Source organism: Callithrix jacchus, chromosome 2 (assembly GCF_049354715.1).
Source record: "Callithrix jacchus isolate 240 chromosome 2, calJac240_pri, whole genome shotgun sequence".
Lineage (NCBI taxonomy): Eukaryota > Metazoa > Chordata > Mammalia > Primates > Cebidae > Callithrix > Callithrix jacchus.
Genome location: NC_133503.1, coordinates 102,763,827 through 102,776,293, shown reverse-complemented (window position 1 = coordinate 102,776,293; position 12,467 = coordinate 102,763,827). Strand labels below are relative to the sequence as shown.

General features: G+C 40.1%; 1 protein-coding gene across 2 annotated transcripts in view; it reads right to left on the bottom strand.

The window, feature by feature from the left end:
* Positions 1 to 5,324: 5,324 nt before the first annotated feature.
* The window catches only part of EFNA5 (ephrin A5), a 291,250-nt gene continuing 284,107 nt past the window's right edge, over positions 5,325 to 12,467 (bottom strand). For both annotated transcript variants that reach the window (XM_002744672.7, XM_008991720.5), the window contains one exon: positions 5,325 to 9,781. In XM_002744672.7, coding sequence (XP_002744718.1) covers positions 9,660 to 9,781 — 122 coding nt within the window. In that variant the 3' untranslated portion in view covers positions 5,325 to 9,659. The remainder of the gene's footprint in view (positions 9,782 to 12,467) is intronic.

Below are 12,467 nucleotides of genomic sequence, written 5' to 3'. Positions count from 1 at the left end.
GGCTTGCTAATGAATCCACCAGCTACTACTGAATTCTTGATACTGTCCTCACTTCTCAAATCAAGTTAAAAAAATTGATTCCATGCCAGTTACAAGAGGCAGAGCTGTCACTTACTAGGGAGATTAACTTGCTTTGTTGAATACTGACAGGGACCAGAGAAGGGCAGGACCCACAGAGAATGCAGGGCACTCTAATTTGTGGTAACCTCAAAACCTGAAATAGTAGTAAATTGAGGGTTTGTAATGTGTGCCAACATCCAGTCCAGACTAAGGTAAGCCTAGAGAATGAATTTAAGGAAGCCCTAAACCTACATGATTTTGTGTCACTTTTGTGAATCCAAGTGCCCAGACTGGTCAGAGCTTTACAGGTACAAATCCTAGTCCTCTTTTTTCCTTAATTTTTGTTTTTTACTGATACATACTAATAACAATGATTGTACATGTTTATGGGGGTAGATCCTAGATCTTCTGCTCAAAGTCTGCACACTCTCACATTTAGTCAGCTAAACCCATTAAGAAAGTTTGGGGCTCAAATATTGGCACAGTGATGACTGCCCAGCCTGTGAATATTGGAGAACCCTGTAGGTGCGAAAGTCAGCTGAGTCAAGGGGAAAACAGCAAGGATCCAAAATGCCAAAGCTTGCTCCCTGACAGAGTAGATGGTTTTCCGTTTCCTGCTGGGGCTTTGGGAAATTCTCATTGTGGTCAGATATGTGAATATCACGGCACCTGGTTGGCCACCCCTGGTGTGATTTAACCATCACAGTTTTGCCCTTTGGTTTCAGGCTGGTGTTTAAATGTGACTGAAGTGACCCTCAGTGTCCTTTCAAATACCACACTGCTTAGTACAGACAATGCCAAAAGAAAAAGGCTGTGGATTCATCAAATTAGAGAAAATGTAAAAAGAGTGTGTGACTGTATGTATGTGAGGAAGGGAAACTCCTTTTGAAAAGTAACAATACAAATTATTATTCTTTTCTATTCCTAATTTTTACAGTAAGTTTGACTATGCGCAGAAGGCGGAAGACACCTTAAGAAATTATAGAAGACAGTTGCATTTGAAAAGCTCACTTTTATGATGAAGCCGCAGGACTCAGAAGAAACATTTGGAAGTTGCCAGTGCCCCTCTCCCAATCACACTGCATTTGAAACTTCCTAAAGGGATAACGTGTCATTTGTTTTTCCTTCAGCTGGAGTTCTTAAGTTCTCAGGAATGAAGAGTAACAAACCGGGGTCCTCTGTCTAAATCCTGGATCGACTTGACTCTCGTTCTTTCCCTGGGCTACCTGAGTTAAGTAGCTTTCTTCTCCCTGTTTCTCCATGAAAAAATGATAACAATCCTCCTTTCCAGTTAATTCTTCCCAAGCTTGTTGGAAAGAGTCATTAGTTTATGTTTTATTCTTTAGGCCTGTAAGATCTTAAGATGAAATACTCTCTATAAACCACAAAGCCTATTACTATTTTAAGTACCTGCATCTTCCAAGAGAAGGAACATGCTGGCTCCCTGCAGGAGAAATAAATGGAGTCAGCTTTCTGGCTGGCACACTGTCTTTAAGAAAAAAATAAAAAAGACACAGATCATCTTGTTCTGTCTACTGAAGCAAATGTGCTCAGATTTAGTAAAGCTGAGCACAAATTTTAGAGGAGTTACTTGTTCTATCCTCTCTGCTACACAAATCATGGTGGGGGGCGGGGGTTGTTTTGTTTCAGTTTGGTTATTTTTTGGTCCAAAAGAACAAGCTCTGAACACAAAATGGAGAGGATACCGGAGTGGTGATAAAATGTTTTAGGATGTATGTGGGAAGAAACATGTTCTTTCTCTTATTTTAGCGTCTTGTTTCATGGTTGTGAAGGAAAGAAAATGACTTTGGCTACCTGAATTTCAAATCGTACGTGCGGTTTAAGGGAGCAGCCAGCACTTGGAAGAAAACAGCATGCAAAAATATTTTGTTCTATTTTCCCATTGTAATCTCTCTTTAAGATTCTTTTGGTCCTTCCCTTTGTGTTCTTGTCAAGATCGACAAGCATCTATGTGTTACCAAGTGACATAAAGTTCTTGCTTGAATAATGATGACTAAAATCCAGGGTATTTTAAAGCGCATTATTGACTTGGAGAGCCACCCACTAGATTGAATTCTTCTGAATTAGCAAAGACCGACAGCCTCAGCAAGGTAAGTTTACCCTAAACAGCCGGGGACTTCCAGGTTCCTCCCATAGCCCTGGTGCTGGCCTCTTCATCCCACGGCTGTCATGATGAGGGTTATGTAGCTAGAAAGGATTTCTCATTAATATTACAGAAAACTACATGTTTATGAATTAAACTGAATTAAAAAAGCAGATGACAAGAAGAGGAACTGAAACTTCTCTTTATTTAAAGTGAGTAGCACTGCCTTGTTGACCTGCTGTCAGCATGAACACCAACTAATGCCATCCTGGGAGGGAGATGGCAGAACTCATGGGACACTTAGAGAGAAAGAGGGGGCCATTTTTAATGAAAAGTAGTGAAATCATGTTTTACTCTCAGCATGTACTGAGGCTCTTGGGAAGGGAGTGTGGCAATCTCTGAAGAAAACTGTTGAAAGGGTCACTATGTTGGAATATGCTGAACATGAGGCCTTGACTCCTTTTCCTTTCTCCAGTGCTAAAAGTGGCACCGGAAACTTTGTATAAAAGGGCTTAGAAAGTGCATTCTGTTTGGAAAGGAGGACATGGGAAAGGAACTTACCTGGAAGCAGTATTTCTCAGCAAGCCCACTGTTTTTAATTAGATACTATTTATTTAAAGAGTGGCTTGGTTAATCACCTCCTCCCTCAAACCAAATGAACCCTTGGTGATGCCCTTGACTAATTGTGTGGGCAATGAAATTTCCTTTAAAAAAAAAAATCTTACACACTTATCATCTATATAAAACAAAGACACACGAGTGATACAAATTTACTGCTCATAGGGTCCAGCAGTTACAACTCCATTTAAAAAATAGACCCTCATATATATCTATTCACTGAACAACTTAATACAGCAGAATGTATCAAAATAAAAACCGATGGAAAATATTGGCCTGATTAATTATTTCTAATGATTTTTGGAAATACTTGTTTTCCAAAGGGAATGTGCAAAAATCATAATGCTTTTCATAGCATTTTTTTCCAGTGCTTTCCTGAAGGATAGTTATCAGCTAAATACAAAACTAATATTTGCAAACAATGTCTAAGAAATTGTTTTGCAAACACCTCAAGTAACTGTTAGAATGGTCAATGAGCAATTCATCAGGACTATATTGAACTTTTAAGATGCCACCTAGATTATACACATTCCAATAAGGCATTCAAATACATACATGTGTGTTTTAGTCACCACATGCATGGACATCTAGACTCCAACCTTTTTCCCGGCATTCTTTTTACACACCACCTTAGATGACTTGAGCATTCCAAATGCTTTGTTACCAGATTAACATTTGCAACACTGCTCGTAGTCCCATCTCTGGTCCAGTCGGCTTTCCATTAGAGTGTGCGACAGTTTGCGTGTTCTGTATTTTATCCCATTTCTTTCACCTGTGTGTGCGGGTGTGTGTCCAGCTTTCCCGTTCGAAGGGGTTCTAGACAACTCACAATTAGGTACACATACAATCTGTTTCAGGAGCAGCTACCTGGTTATTATATAAAGCAGAATCTGAAATTGTCTTCTATTTCTCACTTCCCTACTTCCTTAGGGGAAGAAATGCATGATTTCTCTGGACCAATATACTCCTATAATTTGCTTCAGTGACATTCTGATGGTGTTTTGGGTTTTTATATTTTCACAGTAGCCTCTGTGGCTAATATGAAAATTTATGCCGTGCATTTCTGCACTCTCTTAAAGCCTACAATTCTTTTAACTCAAATTTTCTATTTTGTAAGAAGTCCCTAACTCCATCTTGATTATTTTTAAATGTAATTTCCTTAAACTCAATTTTACTAATCTTATAATCCCAAACTTTTCCCCATTCATTCATTGTTTTAAAAAAGTATTTCTCTCTCCTATTTTTTATGTATAATATAAATGCTTGAATTTTATTTCTTCTCTATAAATCACTACTATGTCATGCTTACCTGTAATGTCTGCCTTATGGTGTAAGCTTTGGAAGTACGGACTGTAAACATTAACTTAATTTTGCACAGCACTGAGCATAATGTCATGATCATTTAAATGCTTTTGATGATGATGGTGAAGATGATAATGATAACGTAATGCTGTTCTGGTTTGAAAATGTCATGTAAGTAGTCCAGTACATATTTTTTAATGTGAGTTGTTTCCCATTCTATAAAGCTGTCATTCTTCATTAACAAAAAAAGGTTACAGTAAGTTATAATTAGTGTTTAGTGCCCTGTCAAATAATTAAGTATAATAAAAAGCTTTCAATGAGTTTAATGTTAACATGGGGTAATTAAAGCCACGTCTTGAAATGCATTAGGTGTCTATTATGTCAGATATTTGGTGCTTTTTTTTCTTCTACACATGAAATTGTCAAATTGTGCTTATAGCAATGTCATCATCAAAGACAAAAACACACTCACATTGCATAGATGTAAAATGGGCTTTGCAGTGCCCCAAATGGTAGAATTTAGAAAACTGAAGAAATCTCTTATACAGCCCTGTTATTGACACATAAGGAAACTGAGTCCCAAAGATATCGTGTGACTTGCCTCAGGTAACGCAGTTGTAAGTTAATTCTTCCTTCATAGTGAGAATTGAGGCATTGGGCAGTAGAAGCGATTATTTTACTTTATTTTATTTAGATGGGGTTTCACCATGATGGCCAGGCTGGTCTTGAACTCCTGAACTCAGGTGATCTACCCACCTTCACCTCCCAAAGTGCTAGGATTACAGGTGTGAGCCACCGCGCCTGGCCAGAAGCGATTATTATCATTTTTACGGTCATTATTTCTTTCCTTCTTCCAGTATATTTGCTGGGAAAATGCTTGTTTGGTCTTTTTTTTGATGGGGTGAAAAAACTACGTGCAAAGCAAAAGAATATAATTTGTATTTAGCTCCTGTTGTATTTAACAGTCGTTTTAGGATGCAGGGCTTGTCATAGTGCCTATTTTAAGGCTCAGATACAGAGACTAGGCTGAAATCTCACTATTCTCTCATCAGAATAACTGGAATGCGCCCAGATACTTGGCCATTTCTAACTCTGCATTCTTTGAGCTTCCCAGGCCTTCTCTTATGCATGTTGTATTATCTTTTCTGTCCACAAAGATTTTGAAAAATCAGCAGAGTACAAGTAGCCCCTGAAATAAAGGCGTCATTCAAGAAACAAAGAAGTAGAAGGAGGGATCCAATTAAAATGATGAAAATCTTTAATTTTTATTTAGGTATAATTGTACGGACACGTGTATATACAAATACAGATCGTATGGGTTTGTTTGTGTGTGGGTTTTTTTTTTTTTACATTTTCTTTTACGTTTATATAATGTCAGCATTTCAAAACAGCACTCGATGAGTAAGTGCAAAGGAACTGCAAAGCAGGGCAGTACAAGCACAGGACCACACGGAGCTGGACTTCACACCCAGACGCACAAACAATGAGTGGCTTCAATGGGGTGTCAAGAGTAAGCATGGAAAGCGGATTTTGACTCATGGGTAACCTCCGACATGCCAGCATCTATTAAACTATACAGACAATGGGAGCAAGCCCATTGTAGGGAGATTTGTCTCACATCCTAGCAGCCCTGGGGCCAATGCATGGGAAAAACTCAGTGATGCCAAACCAGAGACAGACCTGCCCATTCACGGCTCTGAGAAGAAATAAAACGTGGAAGGAAGAGGGGAGACAAAAAAATAAACTTACAAAGTAAAGAGGGGGGCGGTGCAGGCAAACGGGGGGATGGGGGGCGTGTTGGTGGAGGTGGTTTTTAAAAGAAAAGTCAGTGACCACAACTCTGAGAGCAATGAATGGAAAGGAGGAGTTGAAAACTGTTTTTCTAATTATTTGAAACTAATACAAGTGGCTGCTGCCGTTGCTAAGGCACCGGAGAAAAACAGAGTCCCTGAAAATCCACAGGTACTGTGTGACTCTTCCTTTCACAACGACACAGAGAGGGAAACAGCCCCATTTAACCTTCCTACACTGACTGGTTTGCAACCATTTCCATGAGTGAGCTGCATGTGATTATTGATAACGACTCTTCCTGGGAAAAAATAAAACAGTCCATGAAAACCATCACAAACTGAAAACCAAACCAAACCGAAGTACAGAACTGTTATTGAATTCCCTATCCTTTTCAAACCAACATGCTGGTAGGGAAGGGAGGGTGGACCACAGGGCTCCAACATCAGACCTTGAAAACACTGAGGACAAAACAGTGATCAAAAAAGTCATGTTGTTCCAGGTCCCAAGATGATGGAGTTATAAGATTGGGTGGGCAATGACCACACATGAATCCTGTATGGAGCAGTGTCTCGGCCACTTGTGACTTTTTTTTCAGCCACGGTACACATTGGATGTTTTAAAGCCTCAATGCATGTTTTGTATCCTGAAAGTCTATTGTTCTCACTTACAAAAGACATAAAAATCAAATTAATACTTTATTATCAAACACTATATACAACAGAGGTTGCTAATAATACAGAATTTAAAGAACGCGGTTTTTTTTTTTTTAATGTTTTACTTTTCTTTCCTCTGCCACCCAAGAAAGTACAGTACAAAACAATAGTCTAAACTAACACGAACTGTTACCTGGTCTATTAAAGGATACACGGTATCCACTAAACAGACAGATCCTTATTTCCCTGCTTCATGTTGCAAAGCCCTTGGCAACCAGGGGCAAAGGTCACTGGGGTTTTTGACTGACTGGGGCCGAGTGGCAGCTATGACTGCTCTCCAGACTTTTGAGTTGTTTTGAAATTAAAAGCTGCTACAAAGTTGCATCAACATCCTCCTAAGCCCCCAGAGGATTGTAACAACACCACAAAAGGCCACCAACACTTTTTAAACAAAATGAAAACTGTCTGACACCAATCATCTTGAAAACTCCATGGCAAGTGCATTAGCTATGATTACATCACTTACAGGTAGAGAAGCATACTGTCTACTGGTGTGGATAGTCTTGCTATTTTTGTTTTACTTAATTTCCAGTGGTAGAGTGGTGAAGTAAAGGGGTCTAATTTCACTGTGAAAAAATGAAAGACAATGGCAGAGAGGGCCATGAGTAATTATTTCATCATTTGTTAAGAGACAAATGCTAGGAAAACCACAGAAGTCACCATTTCTAAAATGAAATTAACACTGCTAACGTAGTTATGACTAGCTGGAATCATTACAGGATCGTTTGATTTCCTTGTGGGTATAGAACATGCAGTATTATTTTGGTCCTATTGATCCATTTTGGAAGGTATCTTTCTCCCCCTACCCAAATCTCACTGGACCAACAAGCTTATAACTACTCATTTAAAAAAAAAAAGTATTTCTGGATAATACTGAGAGTACTGAGTATATAAATAGTTACAGGAAAAAGGAATTGAATGCTGTGAACTTTTGTTTCCGTGAAATGGTGGCTGCCTTCTGTGATAAGACTCTACCACTCTAGAGGAGTTCCTGATGTCACGGGGGAATAGGATTGATTGTATCTGCAAGGCTGGCAAACCCACGCACATGGTTCCATGTGAGAACAGATTCAGCAGCGACATCCACTCCAAATGGATCAGGTAAGCCCAGATTACATTTCAACATGTGTACAACTCTCCAGGGTGCAATACGTTTACAGCTGCCTTTCATTCACATATTTTTCTAATTCAGAACTACTCACAATTCTAAGCAAATTCTCATTCATGGAGGCTGTCCATAAAGCGACCCTCTCTTTTTTATATGTATACATCTTAAAAAACAAATATATAAAAAATCCGTATTTTACTGGAATGCTTTCAATTTTTCACATTTTACATTATTGTCACATTTATTATTTTGAAAGGCATGGTTTCTGTTGACATGTCGTGCAATAGCAAAAAAGAAGAAAAAGGCTGGATTGTTTTTCCATTGGTCTAACACTTTTCCCTGTCTAGGCTTTGGATTTTTAAGTTCATGACGGACCCACCACCAGTAGAAACCCCAAGGCTTGCATTTCCTGGTAATTGACTGGAAAGTCCCCTGTTGGCCATGCTAAGATTCCTTGAACAGGGTCATCCTGCATTTATTCTCCTTCTGCCCCACCCCCACAATGAAACAAGATAGCCCCCATATTTCTAAATGTATCAAGGGATACCACTTTTTCTCACAAGTTTAAATAGGACAAGCATATATACTCACTCTCAGCATAAAGTATATCTAAATAATGTATTTTCTATTCTAGTGGATTTTTAAAAAAATATTTTGTTAAAGTCTTTGGGACTCCATCTTGTTTATCTCCCACAGATAAACACATGTTCCCCCTACGCTTTAGGCTGTGTCAGAAAGGGAAAGAATATAAAATCAACACTTGAATTTTTTTTACTCCAAACTTTGGAATTTTATTTCCAAATTTCCCTTTAGCCCTCCCAAGTAGTGCTGATTGACTCTCCTGGTGACAGGGGTTTGTGTCCCAGCCCCTGCAGTCATGGAGTGTGGAGCAAAACATGGGTACTAGGGTGGGAGGTGGGGAAAGGCCACAGCACACTGGCGCTCCAGCAAAGCCAAATCACGTCTCCTCTGGCCACTTCGGTCCTCTCCTTGGTACACATCATCCCCCAGAGGAGCATCCAAAGCTATTCCACTATGCACTCATCAACCCTGGCTTGTCAGCCTTGGGGAAGGTCACTTTATTCATAAAAATGCCTCTTTGAGTTTCTAAAAAAAAAAAAAAGTTGTAGCACCATGGTGATCTGTATTTAAAAAAAAAAAAATATCTGGTGTGCACTGCCCAGTCACCAAAAAAATTAGAGGCACTCACACATACACACCCCCAGCAAACCTGTAGTTTTCTGTTTTCACACCTGCTCTGTATTAGCATTCTACACCCAACCTGCCTCCTAGAAAAAAAAAGGCTTCTTTTAGCGAGCACAAGTTTTGCTGTCAAGAATGCTTTAAGACAGTCATATTAAAAAAAAAACCCAGTGTCTCAACCTTTTAGAAGCCTGTTCATTTATACACTCCTATAGGAAATGGTGTAATATTGTATCTATTCTTAATACCTCCCCTCTAGACCTGACATGGTGACATGATGCCCTGCGAGATCATGTTACAGTTCTGAATGAGAAGGCATAAATATTGTATAGGAGAGCGAAACCCTCCCGGGCCTAGCCAGCGCTGGCTGCATCTGCCACTATTCTTCCTTGTCCATAGACCGCTGACACAGTGCGCTAACGGAGGTGAGCTCTTAGAGAATGCACAGGAGCTGACGAACCACTGGTGTCACTACGACAATTTGGCATTTTCATCTGGAGTCCATTTAATTTGGGAGGGGTGAGAGAAGTCAAGGGCCAGGGCTTGGGTTGGGGTGGGTGAAGGAGGCAGGAACAAGTTGAGATCCCTAGCCCCAAGTTGTTGCTTAGAATTCAGGCTAAAAGAAAAAAAAAAAAAAAAAAAAAATCTGACATCTGCCAAAACCCAATAACAAGTCCCTTCTTAGGATGAGCAGTTAGGTGGATCTCTGGTGTTCCAAGACCCTGATGTTTTCTGTGACAAGTGACGGGAGGAGACTGTGCTATAATGTCAAAAGCATCGCCAGGAGGAACAGTAGGATTGCCAAAAGGCGGCTGGGTATCCTTGGTGTTTGTGCCGCGTTCTCGCCGCGGGATGGCTCGGCTGACTCATGTACGGTGTCATCTGTTCAAATAGAAAGCACACATTCCAATGAGATTTCACATCCTTAATAACTCTCTTGCAGCAGCCTGCTGTTAACAGACCTTGCCACCCTCTGCAAAGTAGGGTAATGAACCTTGTGCCACCATTGACTTTCATGTCTGCATAATCACTCATTATTTACAGCAAACAAAGAAGAGGCAGAGAAAATTGGACTTTCTCAGCAATATTAATACTTTCCTTAAGAATTGTGGGGGAAAATTATGCATACACTGTAACCTTTGGCATGTGAGCTGCTTTGGTTAGCCAGTAGTCAGACACGCCCTGCACAAATTTCAGATATCTAAATGCACCTTTGAAACCTAAGAGGACACAGGCAGGCAAGTAACCTGGTGGGGGAAGGGGGAAGGGGTGGTTAGGTTGGCACAGTAGTGGTTAACCAGAATGCGCTGCCCATTTCCCTTCTCTTAGCTGCTTCATAGGATTAGTGTTGAATGCCTGGTTGTTGGATGCCTAGACGAATTTTCAAACATGACAAATGAAATGCCAAAACAACAGCATTCTGGATACACTATACATCATGCCCTGTAAACTTCAATAAACCTATGCCCACTAGTTTGCCTACAATTAGGTGTCAATTATGGTGCTATTTCTATTACAAACCCTGTACTTCTAAGATTAAATTACTTGAACTTGACTATTTTTATTTTTATCGGGCTGAAGCTTGGCACATAAATTATCAGCGTGGATGCAAATTTTCCTCTAAATAAAATGGATTAAGTGAGTTAAGCTTCTTTTATTTAGCTATAAAGTGTTCTATGAGGCTGCCTCTGACTTTGGATAGCCTTCCTGATCTGCATGATTAACAGGCTTAACTTCAAAATGAGAACTCTGCAGCAATTAGTAGCAAAGAGAGGTTGGAGGCTTGCCTAGGAGCCACGCTCTGCCCGCAGCTGCCTGTCTTCTTCTTTCCACCTGGCCTAACTCATGCTTTTATTTTTAAAATTAAATTAAATTAATTAACTTATTTTTTGGAGCTAAGGTCTTGCTCTGTTGCTTAGGCTGGAGGGCAGTGGCACAATCATAGCTCACTGTAGCCTTGATCTCCTGGGCTTAAGCAATCCTCCTGCCTCAACTTCCCGAGAAGCTGGAACCACAGGTGTGCACCACCATGTCTGCCTCATTTAAAAATTTTTTGATAGAGAGGGTCTTGCTTTGCTTCTCAGGCTGGTCTCAAACTCTTAGCCTCAACCAACCTCCTCCCTTGGTCTCCCAAAGAGTTGGGATTATAGACATGCACCACCATAACTGGCCACTCGAGCTTTTAGACTAGGGATCTCTGAATAACACATTTTGGGTGCCAATAGTGAGCCCTTTTGCAGATTTTATCTCAGCATAAGAGAAACTTCCTGTAGGTGTTTAGCAGTTGCCATCTGGGAATTGCTCAAGGGTCAGAGAATGGTAACAAGGCTCTAGTGGTTGTTCTCAATTACACTGGCCTCAAAGGATAATCCCTAAATACCCCCGGATGACCATCTCAAACCCCTTAATGAGTTAACTAACCAATATTTTGAACTCATTTATATTTTCCTACCACACACGTTACAATAAGGGTGTTTTTACTTCACTGGGTAGAATCACATTCCCTAATATTTGTCCTAAAGTAACCACTTTTCAGCCTGACCCCTGCTTTAGATATGTTCACTTGGGAATTTTCTATCACATCCATTCCCAATGAGGTAAGTCTTCTCAGTGTTGAGTCTCCTTCCCTGGAGTGCTCTTATTATTTTAGCCTGCTCTCCAATAAAAGCTGCTGCATCCCCTTGTCAAATCTGCTCCTTTCCTGGACCTTAGCGAACCTACGGTGAGTGGTTTTAGCTTAGGAGACTAGAAAAGGTTAGGAAGAAAGATGGTAAGATAAATGAGTGCAGAAAAAAATACATATAAAGTCCCGTACAATGTAGCCAAATACCTTCAGACTCTCCTCTATTCTCTGCTCTTTTTCAGCCCTGCAAGTGTATTAATTAAATCTGTAGTTAACAGGAAGTAGAAGTAAAGGCCCTTAATAGCCCTGAAATTAAAATCCAAATCACTTTCTTAAGAGCACCAATATGTTGTCAATGAAAACAATGGAGCATTTTAGGCTTCATTGTGAAATAACCATAAACCCTGAGGATTGCAGAGTTCATTTAACAATATCACATATTTAAATACCTGAAATTGCATCAGCTATTGGATTCCTCTCCATCTTACTTTTACTAGCATATTGCCCAATCCTTCTCCTGTACAGTTTGGAAGTGTACTGTTAGAGGTGCCCAGCTAGCACTTAGATCCTCGGTGTGAACCCCTTCATCACCACCTCAGTCCCTTCTAGGTGCTCTGTGAGGGCTATCCATTATTCCAGGTCCACTCAGCACAAGACACAGGGAATAGATCTTACAGGATAATGGAGAAGAAGGGTTTTGTTTTTCATCTAAGTGAAATATGAGGCTAAGTGTGCCTTTCAGTCCCTTAATCATATACAATCTTTGGAATTAACCTTTTATAAGCACTCAACGAATATACATCTTCCTGCCCCCCAAAAGGATGCCATTAGGGCATCATGATTCTTCTCTTTTTCCTGCAACATGCTGTTCCTCGTTCAGGATTCCACAAAGCTTCCTTTGATTAGAACTGGGCCTCAATGTTGGGAGATTCTACAGCCCCCAAA